A 23612-nucleotide genomic window follows, 5' to 3' on the forward strand; every position below is an offset into this window, starting at 1 on the left:
TAACTTGTTATGAATGCAACAGCTTAAACAAAACTGTTCAACTGCTTAAACAAAATTACTGGGTAAATTCTGACATTTGTACATTCATTACTGAAATTGATGTAACCAGTCTTGAGCTGTTAATCACTGTTTTGAGAGAATGATATTCTTCTCTCGGTGTATTCATTTATGTTGTACGGTACTGTATCAATGCTTCTATTTCAGCAGAATATTTAGCTTCCAGTTTGGCTATTTCTACACCATGGAGTTCTTGTAGTTGATTAAGTTCTTCAAAGCTTTGACTTACTTTTGTAATTTCCTCCGAAGAACTAATATATGATTTACAATTAGTTTGGTCTTCTACATTTGTGGTTGATGTTGCTCCAGTAATATCAGAAATCAGTATTTTGCTTTGGACTGCAGAGTCTACCAGGCTTTTTATTGGTCTTTCTTTGATAATGCATTTTTGAGGAGTTTGTTCTTCATGTTCCAAACTGATGCCTTTCTCTTTGCGTAAGGCTTCCTTTGCAATGTTGAAGTTTTCCTGAAGATTTATTATAGTTAATGCTTTTGCCTAAATAAAAGAAAGGCAGTTCAGGTTTTTAGCACATTTTTGGTTTGCTGTCAGCAGACTTCCCAGGCAATCTTCTGGATCCTGGCAACTGATCAGATTTAAAGGTACATTTTCTGAATTATACAATATCACACTTTGAGAGGACCTGTGCATTTGTACAAATACAAAGGATTTTAAAAAGTAAATATCCCTCTTAATTACAATAAAGAAATCCAATCTGTAATTATGAGCAATCATTTTTAAAATGTTCTAGAGATAAACTGTCTCAGCTATTAACAGAAGTTGATAATCCTTTTCCTCAAAAGCATAATCAAATTGCAAGATAGTACGGATCTTCAAGTTTATATATTACAACATATATAACAATACTGAAGATTGCATCAGGGACCAAGAGATGCAAGACAAAGATGATGACAGCAAGAGCAAAATAATGATGGGGAAACAGCAAGAGGAGAAAATCACCTTGCTGAGTACATCACCCCTGGGCTGCACAACAAAAAACTGTTTCATAATATAAAAATGGTAGTTTTTTACCTGTAAATCTTCTTTGAGTTTCTCAGTCTGGTTTCTGTAGTTGTTTAATTGTTCTTTAGTTTCTTCAGCTTCAGCTTTGACTTGTTCCAGTTCCAAAGTCAGGGCAGTTACTGAGGTGGCACCTTGTTGAACAGGATTTATTAAACATGAAACTTGCTCTTGATCAGCCTGCAAGGCAAAATTATGAAGCGTTATCAGCGCTATACAATGAATACTTCAGCAGAGTTCTGGATGGCGAAGTTTTTTCATACTAAAAGGTTAACTATGAAATAAATTATACTCAGTAATTATAATCTCTCAGTTTGACTGGATTTACCTAGCCATAAAGAAACTCTACAGCTTATCAGGTAATAGTAAACTGGTCTTATGAATCTTGCTTAAAACTATTCTTGGCAAAGCAGCACTGTACAGTTAATAATAACTAATTAATAGCTAGGTGATATTTACAATTAATGATGTTGAAATCTGTCTTCCACTATCTTGTTCTTTTCTTTGTTCTTTCTTCTCTTCCATCATTTGATGCAACTCAATTAATTTCTCTTCTTTTTCTGTGGCTTCTTTTCGAGTAATTGAAAGCACTTTCCTTTCCATTTCAAGTTCTTTTTGGAGATCAATTAACTGCTGTTGCACCTCAGTTAACTGCTCTCTTAACTTGATTAATTCTTCTGTTTGGTGTTCAATATTTATCATGCCTTGTTTCTCTGGAATTATTTGATTGGTATCTTTGGAGTCTACTGGCCACGTCTGTGTTTTTTCTCCTTCCTCTAGCTGCTCCAAAGATGATGCCTCCATTCCAATTGAAGTAGTATCTGTTTCTTTAATTTGACCCCTTCGTTGTTCAACACATACCCTTATTTGCTGTTGCACTGCCTTTAACTGTGCTTCGCTCACTAGAATTGTTGCTACCTTTTCCCTTACAGCCTCTTCCAGAGTGAGTATTTGGTTTTCATGTTCTTTAGTTTTAGTTTGGGCTTGATCCTTTAGGCTTTGTATTTGAAGGTAACATGAATCCAACTCTTTCTCTTTCTTTTCAATGGTTGCTTGCAATTCCTGAATTCGGAATTCCACACTACTGATGGAGTCTTGAACGGATTCTGGAAAAGTATCCTTTTTCTCTGCTTGGATTTTTATCAATTCTAAGCTCTGAGATTGCAACATTCTGTTTTGTTCTAGTTTCTGCTGTGTAAATATTAACTCTTCACTTAGCTTATCTATTTGTTGCTGCAGCAGCTCTTTTTCTTCCATCACCTTGTCAAGCTGAAGTTTCAAATTTTCTGCATCTTCAGAAGGAACTAATTCCAATGTCGTTACATTTGTCAGTTCCAACTGCAACTTTTCTATTACTTCATTTAACTGTTCAACCTCTTCCTCATGATACTTTTTTAGGCGCTGTTGATCACATTTTAGGAATTCTATTTGGGCTTCCAGTTCTTTCATATGTTCGTTCTTTTTCTGAATCATCTAAAAGATAAAAATCATTGACACAATTACATACACTTTTATATAATTCTAGAAATTCTATAATTTTAAAAGTATTTTAGCTTCTCTTGTTTTTTTCATCCATGTTACAGAGCTGTGAATTTCCCAAGCACTGTTAATTCAATGTAATCATGAACTTCCTCTCAATTCAGATGCATATTTTGCTTGCTGCGTTCATCCCAAACCCATTAATTCTACCTTTACTTCCTTCTGTTGGGGACCTTCTCTTGTGTTTCCTCTGAATCTCAGACTCCCTGTTCTCAAAATAACAATCCATAACACAGGAGTTGGCCATTCAGCCCAATGAGACTGTTCCACGATTTAATACAATCTTTGCTGGTCAAATACTTCAATGCCCTTTAGCCAGACTATTCCTATAACACTGACATTTTTTACAAACCCACCAACTCCCACAGCTACCTGGATTACACCTCTTCCCACCCTATCTCTTGCAAAAAGCCATCCCGTATTCCCAATTCCTCCACCATATCTGCTCCCAGAAGGACCAGTTCCACCACAGAACACACCAGATGGCCTCCTTCTTTAGAGACTGCAATTTCCCTTCCCACGTAGTTAAAGATGCCCTCCAACGCATCTCGTCCACATCCCGTACCTCCACCCTCAGACCCCACCCCTCCAACCGTAACAAGGACAGAACGCCCCTGGTGCTCACCTTCCACCCTACCAACCTTCGCATAAACCAAATCATCCGCCGATATTTCCGCCACCTCCAAAAAGACTCCACCACTAGGGATATATTTCCCTTCCCACCCCTTTCCGCCTTCCGCAAAGACCGTTCCCTCCGTGACTACCTGGTCAGGTCCACGCCCCCCTACAACCCACCCTCCATCCTAGCACCTTCCCCTGCCACCGCAGGAACTGCAAAACCTGCGCCCACACCTCCTCCCTCACCTCCATCCAAGGCCCTAAAGGAGCCTTCCACATCCAAAGTTTTACCTGCACATCCACTAATATTATTTATTGCATCCGTTGCTCCCGATGCGGTCTCCTCTACATTGGAGAGACTGGACGCCTCCTAGCAGAGCGCTTTAGGGAACATCTCTGGGACACCCGTATCAATCAACCACTCCGCCCTGTGGCCCAACATTTCAACTCCCCCTCCCACTCTGCCGAGGACATGGAGGTCCTGGGCCTCCTTTACCACTGCTCCCTCACCACCAGACGCCTGGAGAAAGAACGCCTCATCTTCCGCCTTGGAACACTTCAACCCCAGGGCATCAATGTAGACTTCAAGAGTTTCCTCATTTCCCCTTCCCCCACCTCACCCTAGTTCTAAACTTCCAGCTCAGCACTGTCCACATGACTTGTCTTACCTGCCTATCTTCTTTTCCACCTATCCACTCCACCCTCCTCCCTGACCTATCACCATCCCCTCTCCCAGTCACCTATTGTACTCGATGCTACTTTCTCTCCACCCCCACCCTCCTCTAGCTTATCTCTCCACCCTTCAGGCTCTCTGCCTTTATTCCTGATGAAGGGCTTTTGCCCAAAACGTCGATTTTGCTGCTCCTCGGATGCTGCTTGAACTGCTGTGCTCTTCCAGCACCACTAATCCAAAAAGAAATTCCTATAACCCTTTACTCCACTAATAGATTATGTTTAAAATAAAGAGTGTCAAAGACTAGGCTTGCACAGCCCTTTGAGGTACAGAATTCTAAAGATTTACCATTATCTGAATAAAATAAATGACTCCACATCTCAGACCTAAATGGCAGCACATCTTGTCGGCATCTATGTTTCCTATCTCAAAGTATTTTATAGGTTTCAATGAGATCACCTGTCATTTTTCAAAACTCTAGAAAATACAGGTCTAGAGTGACCAATAGATATATGGCAACAGTATCCTTTGAGGTAAGGAGACCAAAACACACAGCATTCCAAGTGCGGTTTAACTAAGCTCCTATCCAGTTGAAGCAAGACTTCATTTCTCCTGTACTCAAATCCACTTGCAAAAAAGGCTAACATTTCATTGGCTTTTCTAAAAATTTGCTGCACCTGTATTTTAGCTTTCAGCAACCTAATGAACCTTGGGTCCTTTTGTATATCTACATTTTCCAACTTCCTACCATTTAAGAAATACTCTACACATCTGTTCCTCCCAGCAAAATGGATAACCTCTCATTTTTCCATATTTCATTCCACTTGCTATACTCTTGCCCAATCAATAAGCCTGTCCAAATCTTCTTCAAGATACTTTACATCTTCCTCACATCACACATTTTCACTTTAGTTTTGTATCATCTGCAAATTTGGAAATGTTACATTTGGACCCACATCCAAATGATTAATATAAACTGTGAGATGCTGGGGCCATAAGATCATAAGATATAGAAGTAGAATTAAAACATTTAGTCAGTTTGCTCCATCATTCCATCATGGTTGGTAAGTTTCTCAACCACATTCTCCTGCCTTCTCCCCTTAACCCTTAATCCCCTTACTCATCAAAAACCTTTCTACCTTGGTCATAAATACATTCAATGACTTGGCCTTCTGCAGCAATGAGTTCCACTGATTCACCACACTCTGCCTAAAGAAATTCACCCTTATCTCAGTTCTAAGGGGTTGTCCCTTCACTTTGGGGCTGTGCACTCAATCCTAGTCTCTCCTATTGTGGAGACATCATCTCCACGTCCACTCTGTCCATGTCCAAGTACTAGCTCTTGTATCCTATGAGCCACAGCATGCCAATATGAGAATTATCCATCTATTTCTACAGACTGTTTTCTGTCAATTAGCCAATCCTTAATCTAATACATTACCTCCAGTGCTTTAATATTTTAGAACATACAGCACAGAACAGGCCCTTTGGGCCATGATGTTGTGCCGAACATTTGTCCTAGCTTAAGCACCTATCCATGTACCTATCCAATTGCCGCTTAAAGGTCACCAATGATTCTGACTCTGCCACTCCAACAGGCAGCGCATTCCACGCCCCCACCACTCTCTGGGTAAAGAACCTACCCCTGACATCCCCCCTACACTTTCCACCCTTCACCTTAAATTTATGTCCACTTGTAACACTCTGTTGTACCCGGGGAAAAAGTCTCTGACTGTCTACTCTATCTATTGCCCTGATCATCTTATAAACCTCTATCAAGTCACCCCTCATCCTTCGCCGTTCCAATGAGAAAAGGCCTAGCACTCTCAACCTAAAGGCCTAGCACTCTCAACCTAAACAATCTACTTTGGGGGGTGACCTAATCAGAAGTATCTGAAACTTCAAGGATGCATCTCCCTCCCACAGGTTCTGGGGGATAACTTGAGTTTTGAAAACGCTGTCTTGAACACTGATGGATGGCATGCTTAATAGAAGAAAGTCTATTCTGTGACTAAAAAGAGAGCTTTGTCCACTTGATCTTGTGCTGCAAGTGATCTGGTGGCTTCAAAAATGCTTCACATCATGGTGGCAAGTATATTGTTGAATCTTTTAAGCTTTCATTTCCCATATGCCCATCGATTTCTGGAGTTATCTCTGGGCATCAATCTTGAGCTAATGAAATGCTACCTCTGTATCTAAATAGTCACAAATGGTTCTGAAAATTTTGCAATCAGTGAACATCCCCATTTCTGACTTTATAATGGAGGGAAGGTCATTGATAAAATATTGGAAGATGGATGAGCATAGGACACTATCTTGAGGAACTCCTGCAGAGATACCCTGGAGTTGAGATGACTGGCTCACAAGCATAACCCTCCCCCCATACCAGCCATAAGTATGACTGCAACCAGTGCAGAGTTTTCTCTGATTTCCATTGACTCTAGATTTGTAAGGGATCCTGAATGCTATTTTCATTCAAATGTAGCCTTGATGTAAACAAACAGTCACTGACACCTCTCCTCTGTAGTTCAGTTCTTTTGACCATGTTTGAACTATGACTAGTGAGATCAGGAGCTGAGTGACCCAGACGGAACCCAATACTGAGCCCGAATGAGCAGAACATTGCTGAGCAAATGCTGCTTCACAGCACAGTTGATAATCCTTTTTACTACTGTTGATCACGAGTCGACTGATAGTGGGGAAAGTGAATGAGTTGGGCTTGTCCATGTGTGTGTGCGTGCACGCAGAGGATACACCTGGGTAAATTTCCATAATGTCAGGAAGATGCAGTACTGTGACTATACTATTGTTTGCATTGTACTATATATTGTTTATGGCGAGCTATGGATAAACTAATTATCATTTATATAGAGTTCTGACAGCGCATTTAAGATTCTCCTCCAGTTCAAAAAAAACATGATCCTTATTCTCAAAAAAACTCTAGCTATTTCCTCGCAAAGTACTTCCCCAAAGCTCCTATCCACTCCAAAATATTACAACACTCTGTCACTGCCCAAATTCATTCACAACTTTCCTGTAACTCTTTACAAACAATTTCCCAAACCACCCCTGAAAGCCACATCTCCACCGAAATGCCCAAATCTAAGACACAATTAATATCTTGACCATAATGTTTCCTTGACCTTGATCACTTGGCAAACTTCGACTTCAGCTACACCACCCTCTTACAACACTACTCCTAAGTTGTCCAACTCACTAAAGCGGCCCTCACATACTTTCACTATTACCTATTCAATAGTGTCAGTTCATCTGCAGTAATGGCTTCTTGTCCTGCCACCAATTGTGTTTACAGTTGGAATCTTCATCAGCCTTTTCATTGACATGCAGTCCTCTGATGACAATGGCAGGCAATGACCAGTGGGGTACCGCAGGGATCAGTGCTGGGACCGCAGCTTTTTACAATACATGTTAATGACATAGAAGATGGTATCAGCAATAACATTAGCAAATTTGCTGATGATACAAAGCTGGGTGGCAGGGTGAAATGTGATGAGGATGTTAGGAGATTACAGGGTGACCTGGACAAGTTAGGTGAGTGGGCAGATGCAGTTTAATGTGGATAAATGTATGGTTATCCACTTTGGTGGCAAGAACAGGAAGGCAGACTACTACCTCAATGGAATCAATTTAGGTAAAGGGGCAGTAGAGAGAGATCTGGGTGTTCTTGTACATCAGTCAGTGAAGGCAAGCATGCAGGTACAGCAGGTAGTGAAGAAGGCTAATAGCATGCTGGCCTTCATAACAAGAGGAATTGAGTATAGAAGCAAAAAGGTGCTTCTGCAGCTGTATAAGGCCCTGGTGAGACCACACCTGGAGTATTGTGTGCAGTTCTGGTCTCCAAATTTGAGGAAAGACATTCTGGCTATTGAGGGAGTGCAGCGTAGGTTCACGAGGTCAATTCCTGGAATGGCGGGATTACCTTACACTGAAAGACTGAAGCGACTGGGCTTGTATACCCTTAAATTTAGAAGACTGAGAGGGGGTCTGATTGAGACATATAAGATTATGAAAGGATTGGACACTCTTGCAGCAGGAAACATGTTTCTGCTGATGGGTGAGTGCCGAACCAGAGGACACAGCTTAAAAATACGGGATAGACCATTTAGGACAGAAATGAGGAGAAACTTCTTCACCCAGAGAGTGGTGGCTGTGTGGAATGCTCTGCCCCAGAGGGCAGTGGAGGCCCAGTCTCTGGATTCATTTAAGAAAGAGTTGGATAGCGCTCTCAAAGATAGTGGAATCAAGGGTTATGGAGATAAGGCAGGAAGAGGATACTGATTAGGAATGATTAGCCATGATCATATTGAAGGGCGGTGCAGGCTAGAAGGGCTGAATGGCCTACTCCTGCACCTACTGTCTATTGACAAGTGTGTGGGGTAATGAATTATTTCAAAATGAAATATTTCAAAATGAAATTTGTTACAAAATTGAGGGAAATAAACTTGCAAGATCAAAGGCAAAAAGGACCATGACCAACTGGCAACATCCTTCTAAATCTATTCTGAATCCATTTAAGTTTTAAGTATAGCAGAGAGACCAGGAAATGCGGGCAGTATTTCAACTGTGGCCTAACCACAGTTAGGCCTGTACAGCGGCAATATAACCTCCCAACTCCTATACTCAATGCACTGACCAATAAAGGAGAGCATACCAAATGCCTTCTTCACTATTCTATCTACCAGAGACTCCACTTTCAAGGAACTATGAACCTGCACTCCAAGATCTCTTTGCTCAGTAACACTCCCAAGGACTTTACCAAGTCTTTCAGTCCTGCCCTGATTTGCCTTTCCAAAATGCAGCACCTAATATTTATCTAAATTAAACTGCAACTGGCACTCCTTGGCCCAGTTCTGATCAAGATCCTATTGTACTCTGAGGTAGTCTTCTTACAACCCACCACACCACCAATTTTGATGTCATTTGCAAACTTTCTAACCATACCTCTTACGTCTACATCCAAGTCAGGAGTATGACTGAATATTCTCCATTTGTCTCTAGCTCCAGCAACACTCAAGAAGCTCAACATAATCCAGGACAAAGCAATGTATTTGATTTTTACCTCGTCCACCACCTCAAACATTCTCTCCTCCATAATGTGCCTTAAGGGTTTACTTTCCACAAGATGCACAGAAGCAGCTGGCCATCATCCTTCAAACCTTTCATACTTTTACCATGTCAAAAAGACAACAGCAGAATAATGGGAACATTACTATTTCCCTTCCAAGTCACACATGATTCTTGACTTGCAAATCAACTGCCATACCTTTGTCTAGGCAGCATGGTTTTGTGTACAGAAGGTCAGAAGATGACATATACGTGGACTTCAATAAGGCATTTGGTAAGGTTCCCATGGTAGGCTGCTGGAGAAAGTGAAGTCGCATGGGGTCCAGGGTGCAGTAGTTAGATGGATGGAGAACTGGCTGGGCAAGAGGAGACACAGTAGTAGTAGTAGAAAGGAGTTTCTTAAAATGGACAACTGTGACAAGTGGTGCTCCATGCTGGGACCATTGTTGTTTGTAATATACATAAATGATCTGAAGGAAGGTATAGGTGGTCTGATTAGCAAGTTTGCAGATGACATGAACATAAATGGAGTAACAGATAGTGAAGGGACTGTCAGAGAATGGAGCAGAATATATATAGATTGGAGAGTTGGGCAGAGAAATAGCAGATGGAGTTCAATCTGGGCAAATGCGAAGTGATGCATTTTGGAAGATCCAATTCAAGAGCAAACTATATGATAAGTGGAAAAGCCCTGGGGAAAACTGACGTACAGAGAGATCTGGGTGTTCAGGTCCATTGTACCTGAAGGTGGCAATGGAGGTCAGTAGTGTGGTCAAGAAGGCATGCAGCATGCTTTCCTCCATCAGACGGGGCATTGAATCGGCAGGTCACATTACAATTGTGTAGGACTTTAGCTAGGCCACATTTGGAATACTGTGTACAATTCTGGTTACCATACTACCAGAAGGATGTGGATGCCTAGGAGAGGGTGCAGAGGAGCTTCACCAGGATGTTGCCTGGTATGCAGGGTGTTAACTATGAGGAGAGGATGAGTAGATTAGGATTATTTTCATTAGAAAAACAGAGGTTGGGGGGGGGAGACCTGATTGAGGTCGTCAAAATCATAAGAGGTATAGACGACAGGTATAGGATAGCAAGAAGCTTCTCCCCCCCACCCCCCAAGACACACACACACACACACACACACACACACACACACACACACACACACACACAGAGTGAGGGGGCTCAAATACTCAGGGTCACGAGTTCAAGGTGAGAGGGGAAAAGTTTAAGGGAAATATGCATGGAAAGTTCTTTACACAGAGGGTGGTGGATATCTGGAACACATTGCCAGCGGAGGTGGTAGAGCATCTTTTAAGATGTATTTAGACAGGTACATGAATGGGCAAGGAGCAGAGGGATACAGATCTTTGGAAAATAGGCAATAGGTTTAGATAGAGGATCTGAATCGGCACAGGCTTAGAGGGCTGAAAAGCCTGCTCCTGCACTGTAATTTTCTTTGTCTTTTGTTCACACCAATGCCATTTACCTGCACTTGTCTATATCCTACTGGTATTTAAGGCTCATCCAGATGACTCCACAACACACTAGGCAGTATGTGCTCCATATTTCTATTTCTCCTCGGATTGCCTCTAAACAACTTACTCCTCACCTTAAATGTGCCCCCCTGGTCTTATATTTTATCTGGGCCAATTGTAATCATCACTTAAATCAGTTAGCCCCTCAGTATTCTTTTAGATAGGAGACAAGAGAAGATATTGCAAACCATATCATATTCTGTCTATGAACAACTAAAATTTGTAAAACTCAAAGGAAGGCACAATTCTTTAAAAGAAATCTTCCTAATTGCTGAGCCTCAATTTAAAATGCATGAAGTAATTGGTTCGGAGGGTTACAGGAAGGGAACTACACAAATCAGTGGTTTGAAATCCTTACATATCTATTTATCTTCAATACATATTGTAGAAATAGCTCATATCCAGTGATACTATTAGTTTAATTTTACTGACCTTATTGTCAGAAGGGAGTTCAAGCTGTTCACTGAGTTTTTCTAATTCTTGATCTCTTTCCTTTAGGGTTTGAGACAAATTCCCAACAGATGAGCAATGATTGCCTGATGAATGCAAGCTGTCCACTTCATCCTGCCATGTGAAGGATAGGACATAATTTTAAAACAGGAATAGTTAAGGATTTAAAAAAAAATTAAATCTGACTGCAACAAAGTTACAAATTCACAAAAGCTGCATTGTTCTCAACATCTAGATTTACTATCTGGCAACATATACTGAGGAAAAAGCTTCTACTTCATATTTAAAAATTAAGTCAAAGAAGTACTCCTACCCGTTCCATACAAACTAAGTCTTTTATATTCAAAACTAAGCATATAAGATTAAAAATGAACCATATTCACAGTCAACAAAGCAAACCTATGCAGTTACAACTAGATACTTTTACTCAGGGCAGATCTTTAGGAATTTTTTGATACATCCATTGAGAGCAACAGACAGAGCTGCTACGTTTACAACCATCTGTTTAAATAGAAGGCTTACCTGGCCAATAACGGGCATCCCTGTGATGCTGTGGACCACCAGTGACAACTTTTGTTTCAAACACAATCAGTTACCTCATTATAGAATATCATCCAACCGTAATATCATCAAGGCTGTGGGCATTATCCTAGTACAATTAAAAGCTTGGGATGGCATGTCAAGAACAACATCAATCCTATCTAAAAATGATATGCCAACCTACTGAAGTTACAGCACAGGGGAAGCAGTTACCAAACAGTGGAAACAGCATGCCATGGACAAGGCAAAGCAATCTGACAATTGAAGGATCTGATCTACAGTCTGAAATCCTGCCATGTTCAGTTGTGGATGGTGGTGGACAATTAAACAACCAACAGGAAGTTCTTTCACAATTCTCTCAGTTGTCAAGGATGGGGAGTCTGGTACATCATTGCAAAAGACAAGGCTGAACAAAGTATTTTCATCCATCTTCAGTCAAAAGTACCACATTCAATTCAGCCTTCTGCTAAGGTTTCCAGCATTACACATACCAAATTGGATGCATTCTATGTTATATCAAGGAACAGCTGAAGACAATGAATAGCTGATGTTTCGAGTCTAACTAACGATTTGACAAACATCAAATGTTAGCTCTTTTCTCTCCTTACAGATGCTGCCAGACCTGCTGAGATTTTCCAGCGCTTTCTCTTTTGGTTTCGGATTCCAGCATCTGCAGTAATTTGCTTTTAGGCCATTCAGTCCACTGAGTCTACACCGACTCTCTGAACAGGGTCCCAACCTTAGCAATTTCCCTACCCTATTCCTGTAAACCGTGTATTTCCCATGGCTGTCCTACTGCGCATGGACATGTGGGCGGTATGGGTCCTTAGCCACCTACTTTGGGCCGTTAGACGGGACCGGGGCGCCCGGGGGAGCGAAGGAAGGAAGGAAGGAAGGAAGGAAGGAAGGAAGGAAGGAAGGAAGGAAGGAAGGAAGGAAGGAAGGAAGGAAGGAAGGAAGGAAGGAAGGAAGGAAGGAAGGAAGGAAGGAAGGAAGGAAGGAAGGAAGGAAGGAAGGAAGGACCTGCACTGTTACCGCCTTTGCTGTTTGAATTCGTGTATGGAAGGAGCTGCCAGAGGATGTGATAGAGGCTGGTACAATTGCAACAGTTAAGAGTGATTTGGATGGGTATATGAATAGGAAGGGTTTGAAGGGATGTGGGCCGGCTGCTGGCAGGTGGGACATCTGGACGGCATGGACAGGTTGGACCGAAGGGTCCATTTCCATGCTGTACCTCTCTATGAGTCTAAATATCTCTAATTCTGCTGTCTTTTACAAACAACCCATATTTTCTTTAATTGGTGAGAAGTTTAGGGCAGATTGAATTTTCAACAGCATTGATCAGTGGCAATTCATGTTGACTACTTAGAGCTCTGTTTTCCATTGCATTGTTTGTGCATTTATGATTAATAAGATTTGAGCTATAGGGAGAGGTTGAATAGGCTAGGGTTGTTTTCCCTGGAGCATCAGAGGCTGAGGGGTGACCTTTTAGAGGTTTATAAAATCATGAGGGACATGGATAGGATAAATACACAAGATCTTTTCTCTGGGGTCGTGAAGTCCAGAACTAGAGGGCATAGGTTTAGGGTGAGACGGGAAAGATATGAAACACCTACGGGCAACATATTCACGCAGAGGGTGGTACGTGTATGGAATGAGCTGACAGAGGAAGTGGTGGAGGCTGGTACAATTGCAACATTTAAAAGGCATCTGGATGGGTATATGAATAGGAAGGGTTTGGAGGGAAATGGGCCAAGTGCTGGCAGGTGGGATTAGATTGGGTTGGGATATCTGGTCAGCACTGACGAGTTGGATCGAAGGGTCTGTTTCAGTCCTGTACATCTCTATGACTCTAACTGAAAACCCAGCACCAATGGTAGACAATTAAAAATCAAGGATACCCAGGAAGTTAGAATTAAATTAATAGGGAGATATCTTTGAGGGTAGCAGAGTTCTAGGAGATTCCAAAGATAGGAAGGAGGGATTTGAAAACTCGTATGAACATTTCATTTGGGGCTGTGTTTAACCAGAAGCCACTGCAGATCAGCAAATATAGAACTGATGGGAGAACAAGAATTGGTGCAAGTTAGGACATTGGCAATAGCCAAGTTTAGAGACAAAAAAAAAGCATGGATAATGTGAGCAGATGAGCTGATGCAGGGATAGAGTTAGGCGATACCACAAAGATGGAAATAAGGCAACATTTGTGATGGTGTAGGTATAGAACATAGAACAATCCAGGGCAGAACAGGCCCTTCAGCCCTCGATGTTGCGCCAAGCTGTGAACTATTCTCAGGTCGTCCCCCTACACTATTCCATCATCATCCATGCACTTATCTAAGGATTGTTTAAATCTTCCTAATGTGGCTGAGTTGACTACATTAGCAGGTAGGGCATTCCACACTCTTACCACTCTCTGTGTAAAGAAACTGCCTCTAACATCTGTCTTAAATCTATCACCCCTCAATTTGTAGTTATGCCCCCCTCGTACAAGCTGACATCATCATCCTAGGAAAAAGACTCTCTCTGTCTACACTATCTAGTCCTCTGATCATCTTGTATGTCTCTATCTAATCCCCCCCTTAGCCTTCTTCTCTCCAATGAGAACAGACCCAAGTCTCTCAGCCTTTCCTAATAAGAGCTTCCCTCCAGACCAGGGAACATTCTGGTAAATCTCCTCTGCACCTTTTCCACATCCTTCCTGTAATGGGGAGACCAGAACTGTACACAATATTCCAAGTGCGGACACACCTGCATTTTGTATAGTTGCAGCATGATATTGCGGTCCCGGAACTCAATCTCTCTCCCAATGAAACCTAACACACCGTATGCCTTCTTAACAGCACTATCCACCTGGGTGGCAACTTTCAGGGATCTATGTACACGGACACCAAGATCCCTCTGAACATCAACATTGCCAAGAATATTTCCATTGACCCAGTATTCTGCCTTCCTGTTATTCTTCCCAAAGTGAATCACCTCACATTTAGCTGCATTTGCCACCTCTCAGCCCAATTCTGCAGTTTACCCAAGTCCCCCTGCAACAATCTTCCACACTGTCCACCACTATAAGGAGTCAAACATGGTACCAATGTCACAAAGAGGCTGGTTCACCTTCCAACAGTTGCCAGGAAGGGTGATAATAATGAGTTAATGATGGTAACCTTAGATAATAGCTTTAGTCTTTCTAACCTTTAATTGGATGAAATTTCTGCTAATGCAGCACTGGATGTCCAATAAGCGGTCTGACGTGGTGAAGAAAAGTGGTGGTGAGGGTAGAGCTGGGTGTTGTCAGTGTCCAGGTGGAAGTGTGTTTTTGGATGATGTCACATCAGGGGGCTTGTAAATAAGAATACAAGGGAGAACAAAGGTATGCGGGATACCAGAGGTAAGTGTGAAGGAATGCTGATCTCCGGTTAAATGAGTAGAACCAGATGAGTGCAGAGATACCCAGCTAGGCAACAATGGAGAGATAGCAGAAGGAGATGTTGTGATTAAATTTGCAAAAACTGCAAATAAGTCGAGGAGGAAGAGGAGTAATAGTTTTCCTGATCTTTTCGTGTAAGATATAATTAATGTCTTTGGTAAAAACACTGTGGTTGTGGCAGAAACCTGACTGGAAGGGTTTAAACTTAGAGTCCCAGGAGTTTTGGGTAACAATTTGGGAGGCTACATATGTTCAAAGACTTCAGAGGAAAGAAGTAGAGATGAGATATTAACTTTCAGGTATGGAGGGATCAAGTAGACATATTAAACTCTCCTAAATGATAAGGATAATCATGAATTCAAAAGGAGGCTACCATAATATTTCAGGAAGACCAGTTCTGAAGCTGGACTCAAAAATATTCTGAAAGATTGCTGCCTGGTGATAGTGAATTCAAAATTAATTTATTTAAGGTTATACAAAGTCAAATAACTTATCACAGTTGAATGCTTTACTGAAGGTTACATCAGATTGGACCTTGAACTAATTAATGGCAGCAACATCCTTACCTCAAGTCGCTTGTTTTCGTGCTGAATCTCTTGCAACTGGGTGGCAGCTTCTTTCTTCTGAATTTCTAACTGCATAAGCAACTGCTGAACTTCTTCATTCTTATTTAATAGCTCTTCCCTAAACTGCTCCAATTGTTCTTCTAGGTTTGCTATCTGTAATTAAACAAATTCCAATCCAAGAAATTTAATCAACTATTTCAAAGCTCTGGTTAATGTTGTGGGGACATTGATTTAAGTCTCAACATGGCAAATAGTAAAATCTGAATTCAATAAAATCTGGAATTAAGGGACGGGCTAGTCTAATGGCACCATCTAATCAATGCTGATTGTTGTAAAAACACAATGCCCTTTAGGAAAGGAAAGCTGCTGTCTATACATGATGTGGCTACAGGTGATTCCAAATCCACAGAAATAATGTTGGTTCTTAACTACCCTCTGAAATGGGCTACCAAGCTACTCAGGTAAAGAGCAATTATTGATGGGCAACAAATGTTGGCAATGCCACTGATAACCACATCGCATGTGAGAAAAGTGCTTATGACATTTCATTACATAACAAAGTGAGGTACCTATTTAACATTTTTTAAATCAGCAAAATCTGGGAGAATGGTTTGTAGATTGGAGGAAATGAAAAGAGGTAGAAAAGAGTTAAGGAAACAAGTTGAACAAAATGTTGGTAAATTTCACAGTATGTAAAAAGCCTGGATGCAAAGGCATGGTAGAAGATAATAGAGTCTTCCCAATGGCCCAACACTGGCATCTCCACATCAAAGGACGATAGTTTGGTGGTGAATTTCAAAATCAACATTACATGCAATAATCAGCAAACAAATATTGTGCATAAGCAATAGGACTGCAAGAAATCACTGAGGCAAGATGAGATAAAGCCCAGGAAGGAACTTGATGTCAAAAATAAAAATTCCAAAATTGACTTCTAGGCACACAAGAGTAGTGTAATTAGATGCATCCTAATATACATCTCAAGTTTTAAAACTATTTAGAAACATACCAGAATAACACAGCTTATATTTCATATGCTCATATTTTTTCCAATTTACTTTAAGTCACACAAAACCTGCAGCACAAGATAAAGCACTTAACTAAACAGGTGCTTTAATGCACATGAGTATCACATTGTATTTACCTCCTCTCACTATCTTCAAATATGAATCATGTCTCCTTGTAAATGTCAAATCTTCCAAGGTACGTAACGTGGATGTAGAATTACATGCAAAAGACTAAAGCTAATAAATAATAGAATCCAAAGACAAAGGCTACGGACGAGTGACTTGTGATACCCTTGTTATGTATTATCCAGTGACCTTTTTAAGAAATGGTGACTCCATGTCTGCTTAAATATGTATGGTCTTGATTTTACAGTCACCTCAAGTTTTTCTTTTATCAATTCATACATTTGGGCGTCACTGCACGGGTCAGCATTTATTGTCTGTCCCTATTTGCTCTTGATAATTGTTGGTGAGCTGCCTTAAATGAATCACTGCAATCCATTAAGTGTAGGTACATCTGCAGTGCTGTTAGAAAAGGAATTCCAGACTTTTGATTCAGCATCAGTGAAGCAACAGTGATATTGTTCCAAGTCTGGATGGTGAAGTGAGTCGAAGGGGAACTTGTATGACAACAGTATCTATATTTGCTGATCTTGCACTACTAGGTGGACTGATCACATTTTTGGAAGGTAGTGTTGAATGTGCCTTGGTGAGTGGCTGCACAATACAACACTGTACTTTGGTGGTGGAAGGAGTGAATGCTGAAATTGGTGTATGCTACACTAATCAAACAGGCTGCTTTGTCCTGGGGACGGAGATAGAGTTGTTCACTGCAGAATGCTTTTGCATCCACAGTACGCATATGCCTATTCCAGTTCAGTTTCTGCTCGAAGGTAACCCCCAGGATGTTGAAAATGGGGAACTCAGTGGTAACATGCCATTTAAAGCCAAGATGCAATGGTTAGATTCTCTCTTCTTGGAGCAAGAAGGTGTGAACATTATTTGTTACTTATCAGCTCAAGTCTGAATGTTGTCCAGGTTTGTTGGATATGGATACAGACTTCTTCTATATCAAAGTTGTGAGTGGTGCAGAGCATTGTGCAATCGCCCTCAAACATCCCACTCTGATCTTCTTTCCAACATAAGGTCATTTCAGAAGCAGCTGAAGATGGTTGGGTCTAGCTAACTATACTGACATTTTACTGTGTGCTAGATAAGGTAATATCCAGTGAAAAGCTTTCCTCGATTCCTATTGAGCTGAAAATGTGTTGCTGGAAAAGCGCAGCAGGTCAGGCAGCATCCAAGGAACAGGAGAATCGACATTTCGGGCATCAGCCCTTCTTCAGGAATGATTCCTGAAGAAGGGCTGATGCCCGAAACGTCGATTCTCCTGTTCCTTGGATGCTGCCTGACCTGCTGCGCTTTTCCAGCAACACATTTTCAGCTCTGATCTCCAGCATCTGCAGTCCTCACTTTCTCCTCCAGCTTCCTATTGAGGTCATTACTGCTGGTGATCCATGATGCGAAGGATAGCTGCCCTCCAAATTCGTCAGATTACATTAAAAATTATGACCAGGAAAAGGATTTTAACAGTATCCAGAACAATGAAACTACATTAGGCAATGAACCAAAGAAATGCAAATAGGGTGGTCCATATTTGCTGCTGCGGACTTCATAGGAAAAATATTTTCCATAAAACAAAACAAAAATCAAGTATTTGACATTGATTAAGTGTTCTGTAAGACAGACCCTTCCATACTGAAGCAAAATCACTACTGCAATACTTTTCTGAACTTATATCCATATTGGATTAAGATTTTTGACTCCTCAATCTTTGCAATTCTAGAATTCCACTTTGTAGTAATATGCAAAGAAAAGCACATAAGAACATAAAGAAGGCAGTGACATTTTCCCTTTTTGAAATTTTGATTTGCCATGATCTCATGCTTCCTCTTCCTTTGCAACCCTGGCAAATTTCTTTGACAATCTGTCTTCCTTCATATAGAGAAGGTACTGAATAGAATAGTCATTTCCTCAAATTTGCACCTCCCTACATTAATATAGTATAATTAACATCACTCTCCACTCAATTTCCTGATTCTGTCAAAAAATATTAATGTCTCATTTCAATAAGTTTCAGAGCAGGAGCTGAGTTGAGTAGAATTCAAACCTGTGTCAAAACTTTATGCCCATATTTTCCCACAACTACCAAGCCAACAGACATGCAATAAAAACAAAATACAGAGAAGTGTAATAGTAAAAAGTCACTCAAGCTGGAAAAATGCAAGATAAGCAATTTTTCTTTTAAGAGAGAAAATAGAGTTAAATAACATACCAACGTATCATATTTCCTAGCATGTAGCAGATCCAACAGATCAACGAAAAGAAGTAATTGCTGGAAACACTCAGCAAGTCAGGAGGATATTTGTACAGAGAAATACAATATTAACATCACTTAATGTCAATTTCAGCAAAAATAAGCATCCTAATTCTAAAAGTCTGGCTTCAAATGTCACACAAGTACAATTTAAAAAGAAGTTTTAAAAATGAGTTTATACCTCCTTCTCCTTTCGCTCTAAAGCGTCACGTTCTGCTTGCAGCTGTATCTGAAGTGTGTTGTCTCCTTGGATTTCTAAGGCAACGTGCAATTTTCTTTCTTCATTCTTTTTAATTATAACAGGAGATTAGAGAATGTCTGATTATGAAAGACTAGTGATAGTTGTACTGTATAATAACATGGCAACAGCTATCATTTTCAAGCCAGAAAACCTATGGTCCATCTAACTCATCTACCAATAACATTTCCTTGATGTATATCTTGTAAATCTCTAAATGTTTAAACAGGTTAAGAATCCCGCAACTTTATTCTGGAAATCCTTGAATTCATTCACAGGCTTAACACATTTTTAATTTTAAAAAGTCTCTTCGATTTTATTTCCAAAATTTGTAAATTTGACCACTTGCAACTATAATTCTGTTTATGGCAAAAAAGTCTTCCTTGGATCCAATTTGTCCAAACCTTTCATAAAGTTAAATTCTCTATCCTCATATACTTTATATCTACTCAGCAGTCAAAATAATTACCGTTTGCAAAGGATAAGTAGTACTGATCAATGCATGTTCCAATTCTCTAACTCGGTTTTCCATTTTTTCAATTTCTTCATTCCGTTCTTGTACATCTCTCTGAAGTTGTTCCTTGGCAAGCAGAAGTTCACTGCATCGGTCAGTCTTGTCTTTCAACTGATCTGCAAGATTTTCCATCTACCAAAACATGAAGTCAAATTGGACAACTTGTTAGCTCGTTACCTTTGTTTGATAAAGCTAAAACAACAATGGGGGAAACAAAAATCAGCCATGAATTTAAGAATGCTCTAAATTAAATCAGTGGTGAATTACTTTTAAAAACTGATAAAGGTTCCTTGGAAAAAGAAACAAAACAAGTAGAAAGACAACAGTGTTTTTTAGTGACCAAATCATTAAGTTTTTGATGTAGAATTTATTGCAACTATATGATCTGAGATTTATGTTGTAAATTAAATCATTTTCTGCTATTTTTACTGATGCAAACTTGTTCCAAACCTTTCTGGACAAATCATTCAAAACAACAGATCAAAACTATAGGTGCACACAAAATGACACAGCCAACATTTTATGATATCACCATCAATTAAATAGATAAATGTTGCATTTCTAAGCCAGACTGTTCTGAATTCCAAAGCCTTTCACTATGCTAAATTTGACCACTTGCCTCAAATAGTTGAGTTATCGACTCATGCACTAACTGATGTGCAGTTATAAGATGACATCAACAACTTCCAGTGTCAAATCAAACAAATGGGGAGGCAGTATGGTGCACTTTGGGAAATAGTGTAAAGACAGATCACGCTATTTGATTTCTAGATTAGATTCCCTACATTGTGGAAACAGGCCCTTCGGCCCAACAAGTCCACACCGAGGCTCACTGTCCTATATTTACCCCTGACTAATGCACCTAACACTACGGGCATGAAGGGCTTTTGCCCGAAACGTCGATTTCGAAGCTACTTGGATGCTGCCTGAACTGCTGTGGTCTTCCAGCACCACTAATCCAGAATACGGGCAATTTAGCTTGGCCAATTCATTCGACCTGCACATCTTTTGGAATGTGGGAGGAAACCAGAGCACCCAGAGGAAACCCACACAGACACGGGGAGAATGTGCAAACTCCACACAGTTGCCCAAGGCTGGAATCGAACCCAGTTTCCTGGCGCTGTGAGGCAGCAGTGCTAACCAATGAGCCACTGTGCTGCCCCAAATTGGGCAAAAAGTCCAATTTTTGAAGTGAAGCTAGCTGAAATTGCAAGAAATTTTGAAAGTGGGACCCATACAGACACAGCAAGGCAGAGAGTGCTACTGTTTGTTACAAATACTTTAAAAACAGCAGCATCCACTTGTTACTGCAATTCACAAGAATTACCAAAACAGGTATTCAGACTTTTATAATCATTGTTACATTTGACGTTTTCATTATTATAATATGAACTTGGTGCAATATTCAGTATTAAGTTAGAAACATGATTTACATGTTTTAATTATTAATTAATCAGAATTTAAATTTGGTGGTAAGGCATCTTCTTGAATGGTTTACTATGCCACTTCAAAGGGCTGTTAGAGTCAACCACACTAGTGGCTGCATCATTTGAAACTTTAATGATGTAAACTGAACCAAATATTGATGTAAAGAATAATCAATGGTGCTCAGTTTTGTGAGTTTTGGCATGAAAGTGGATGTTATTTTGTGGTAGGTGAGGAATGAGAGAATGTCAATCACATTAGCAGTAATATATTGGAGATTACTCAGTAAACTTGATATAGATCGAATGAGTGGGTTTTGTTTTTCTGATCAAATTACCTCTCTATTTCTTTGATCATTGATAGGCTGGATTCTCTGTGGTGTTTTCAGTTGTTGCTCTAATTTAAGTATCTCTTGCTGAAACACATCTCTCTCCTGCTCACGATCTATTGCCTGCTCCTGTGTGGAAAAACAACAATACACTCATAACAATTTTCAGCATTTCTGTCTGCATTTAATCAAATAACTTTCTCAGATAAACATTTTTGTTGCATTATATCACCTAAATTGAGATACAACTTTCATTATATTGCAGATCATTATGCAATTTAAGGTTTAATTGATTGTACAACTAAAATAATATAATTTTTATTTTTGCACTAAATAGATTAGTGGCATTAAGATGTCTTGGTGTATTTGCTTGTATTACTATGTACATGGGTGAAGTGAAGAACATATAAGGGAATAGTTACAGCATTGCCAAAATGGATACAACTAGAATGCAGGAAATTAACGTGCATATGGACTTGATAGTTAGTTTATTGTCAATTTAGTTTAAATTTTGCATTTGTTACTTCACAAAAAACTTAAATAGGAACAGTCAAAAGACATGGTTTTGCAGTGATGTATTTCTAAAGTCATACCGCCAAACTTTAACCGCTCAGCAGCTCTAAGTTGCAACTTTGTCCACATTGAACCAAAGTTACAAATAGTAAGTCTGTGATGGACACAGTTCAAAAATTCAGTATACTTGCAAACAAGTATTGTCAATAAATTGGGGCTAATTTCCCTCCATCAATCAGCTTAATGGGAAACAAGTCAGGTTCACCATGATCTGACATTTTCATGACCTCGTATCATAATCTGCATGTACATTGGAATAGAATAGATCAGATCATGGGTCAGAAGTTTCTAAAAACAAGGAATCATTTCTGTAACATTCATTTGGTTTGAATTCGGTGGAGATGATCCAGTCAACTGGATTTTTCTCATTCTTTGAATAAGCTTACTGCACTGTGTTCATATGAATAATTCAAATCTGAATAACAGAAATCGTGACAGAATTATTTCAGATAATTTTTGTGAAAGTTTCATAAGCCAAGCAATATTCTCCAATGAGCAATGCAGAAGATTTTACACTTTAGATAAAGAGGCAGGATAATGTTCTGAGCATATAGCGCATATCAAACAGCACAAACAAATCAACAAGCTCAGAACATAAATAAACCTTAAGAAGCACTACTGAGGAAATGTTTTGTTTATAAAATTAGCTCCAAGAATGACAAAAAACATAACTGGATACAAAATTGGTTTAATGGTAGAATTTGCAAAGTGGTGGTGGAGGGTTATTTTTCTGGCTAGAGGCCTGTGACGAGTGGTATGCCACAAGCATTGGTGCTGAGTCCATTTTTTTGTCATTTATATAAATGATTTGGATGGTTACGGTTAGTAAGTTTGCATATGGCACCAAAATTGGTGGTGTAGTCAACAATAAGCATCTTGATCAGATGGACCAATGGGTTGTGAAGTGGCAGATGGAGCTGAATTTAGATAAATATGAGGTGTTGCATTTTGGTAAGACAAATCACTTAATGGTAAAACCCTGGGGCGTGTTGCCGAACAAGACAACCTTGGAGTGCAGATTCATAGTTCCTTGAAGGTGGAGTCACAGATAGACAGGCTGGTCAAGGTGGTGCTCGGCATGCATTGGTCAATACATTAAGTAAAGGAGTTGGGATGTCATGTTGTGGTTATAGAGGACATTAGTGAGACCACTCTTAGAATACTGTGTTCCATTCTAGTCTCCCTCCTATAGGAAAGATATTGATAAACTTGAAAGAGTTCAGCACAGAATTACAAGGATTTTGCCAGAGTTGGAGGGTTTGAGTTAGGGGAGAGGCGGAATCATTTGGGGCTGTACGTCTAGGAGCATTGGAGTCTGAGGGGTGACTTTATAGAGGTTTATAAATTCATGAGGGGCATGAACTGGGTGAATAGCAAAGGTGTTTTCCCCAGGGTAAATTAATCGAAAACTGGAGGGCATAGGTTTAAGGTGAGAGGGGAAAGATTTAAAAGGGACCAAAGAGCAACCTTTTCATGCAGAGGATGGTGCGTTCATGGAATGAGGTGATGGAGGCTGGTACAATTATAACATTTAAAAGGCATCTGGAGAGGTACATGAAAAGGAAGGGCTTGGAGGGATATGGGCCAAACGCTGGCAAATGGGACTAGATTAATTTAGGGTATCTGGTCAGCATGG

General features: G+C 40.1%; 1 protein-coding gene across 6 annotated transcripts in view; it reads right to left on the bottom strand.

The window, feature by feature from the left end:
* Window positions 1-23612, bottom strand: part of akap9 (A kinase (PRKA) anchor protein 9) — a 249318-nt gene that overhangs the window by 48142 nt on the left and 177564 nt on the right. For 4 of the 6 annotated variants that reach the window (XM_072575788.1, XM_072575787.1, XM_072575786.1 and 1 more), the window contains 8 exons: window positions 21413-21532; window positions 19606-19782; window positions 19080-19184; window positions 15515-15667; window positions 10964-11095; window positions 1535-2548; window positions 1088-1255; window positions 287-553 (listed from right to left, as the gene is read on the bottom strand). In XM_072575788.1, coding sequence (XP_072431889.1) covers window positions 287-553; window positions 1088-1255; window positions 1535-2548; window positions 10964-11095; window positions 15515-15667; window positions 19080-19184; window positions 19606-19782; window positions 21413-21532 — 2136 coding nt within the window. The remainder of the gene's footprint in view (window positions 1-286; window positions 554-1087; window positions 1256-1534; window positions 2549-10963; window positions 11096-15514; window positions 15668-19079; window positions 19185-19605; window positions 19783-21412; window positions 21533-23612) is intronic. The other 2 variants (XM_072575790.1, XM_072575789.1) reach the window with 2 other exon arrangements.

The sequence above is a fragment of the Chiloscyllium punctatum genome, chromosome 8, assembly GCF_047496795.1.
Source record: "Chiloscyllium punctatum isolate Juve2018m chromosome 8, sChiPun1.3, whole genome shotgun sequence".
Classification (NCBI taxonomy): Eukaryota; Metazoa; Chordata; class Chondrichthyes; order Orectolobiformes; family Hemiscylliidae; genus Chiloscyllium; species Chiloscyllium punctatum.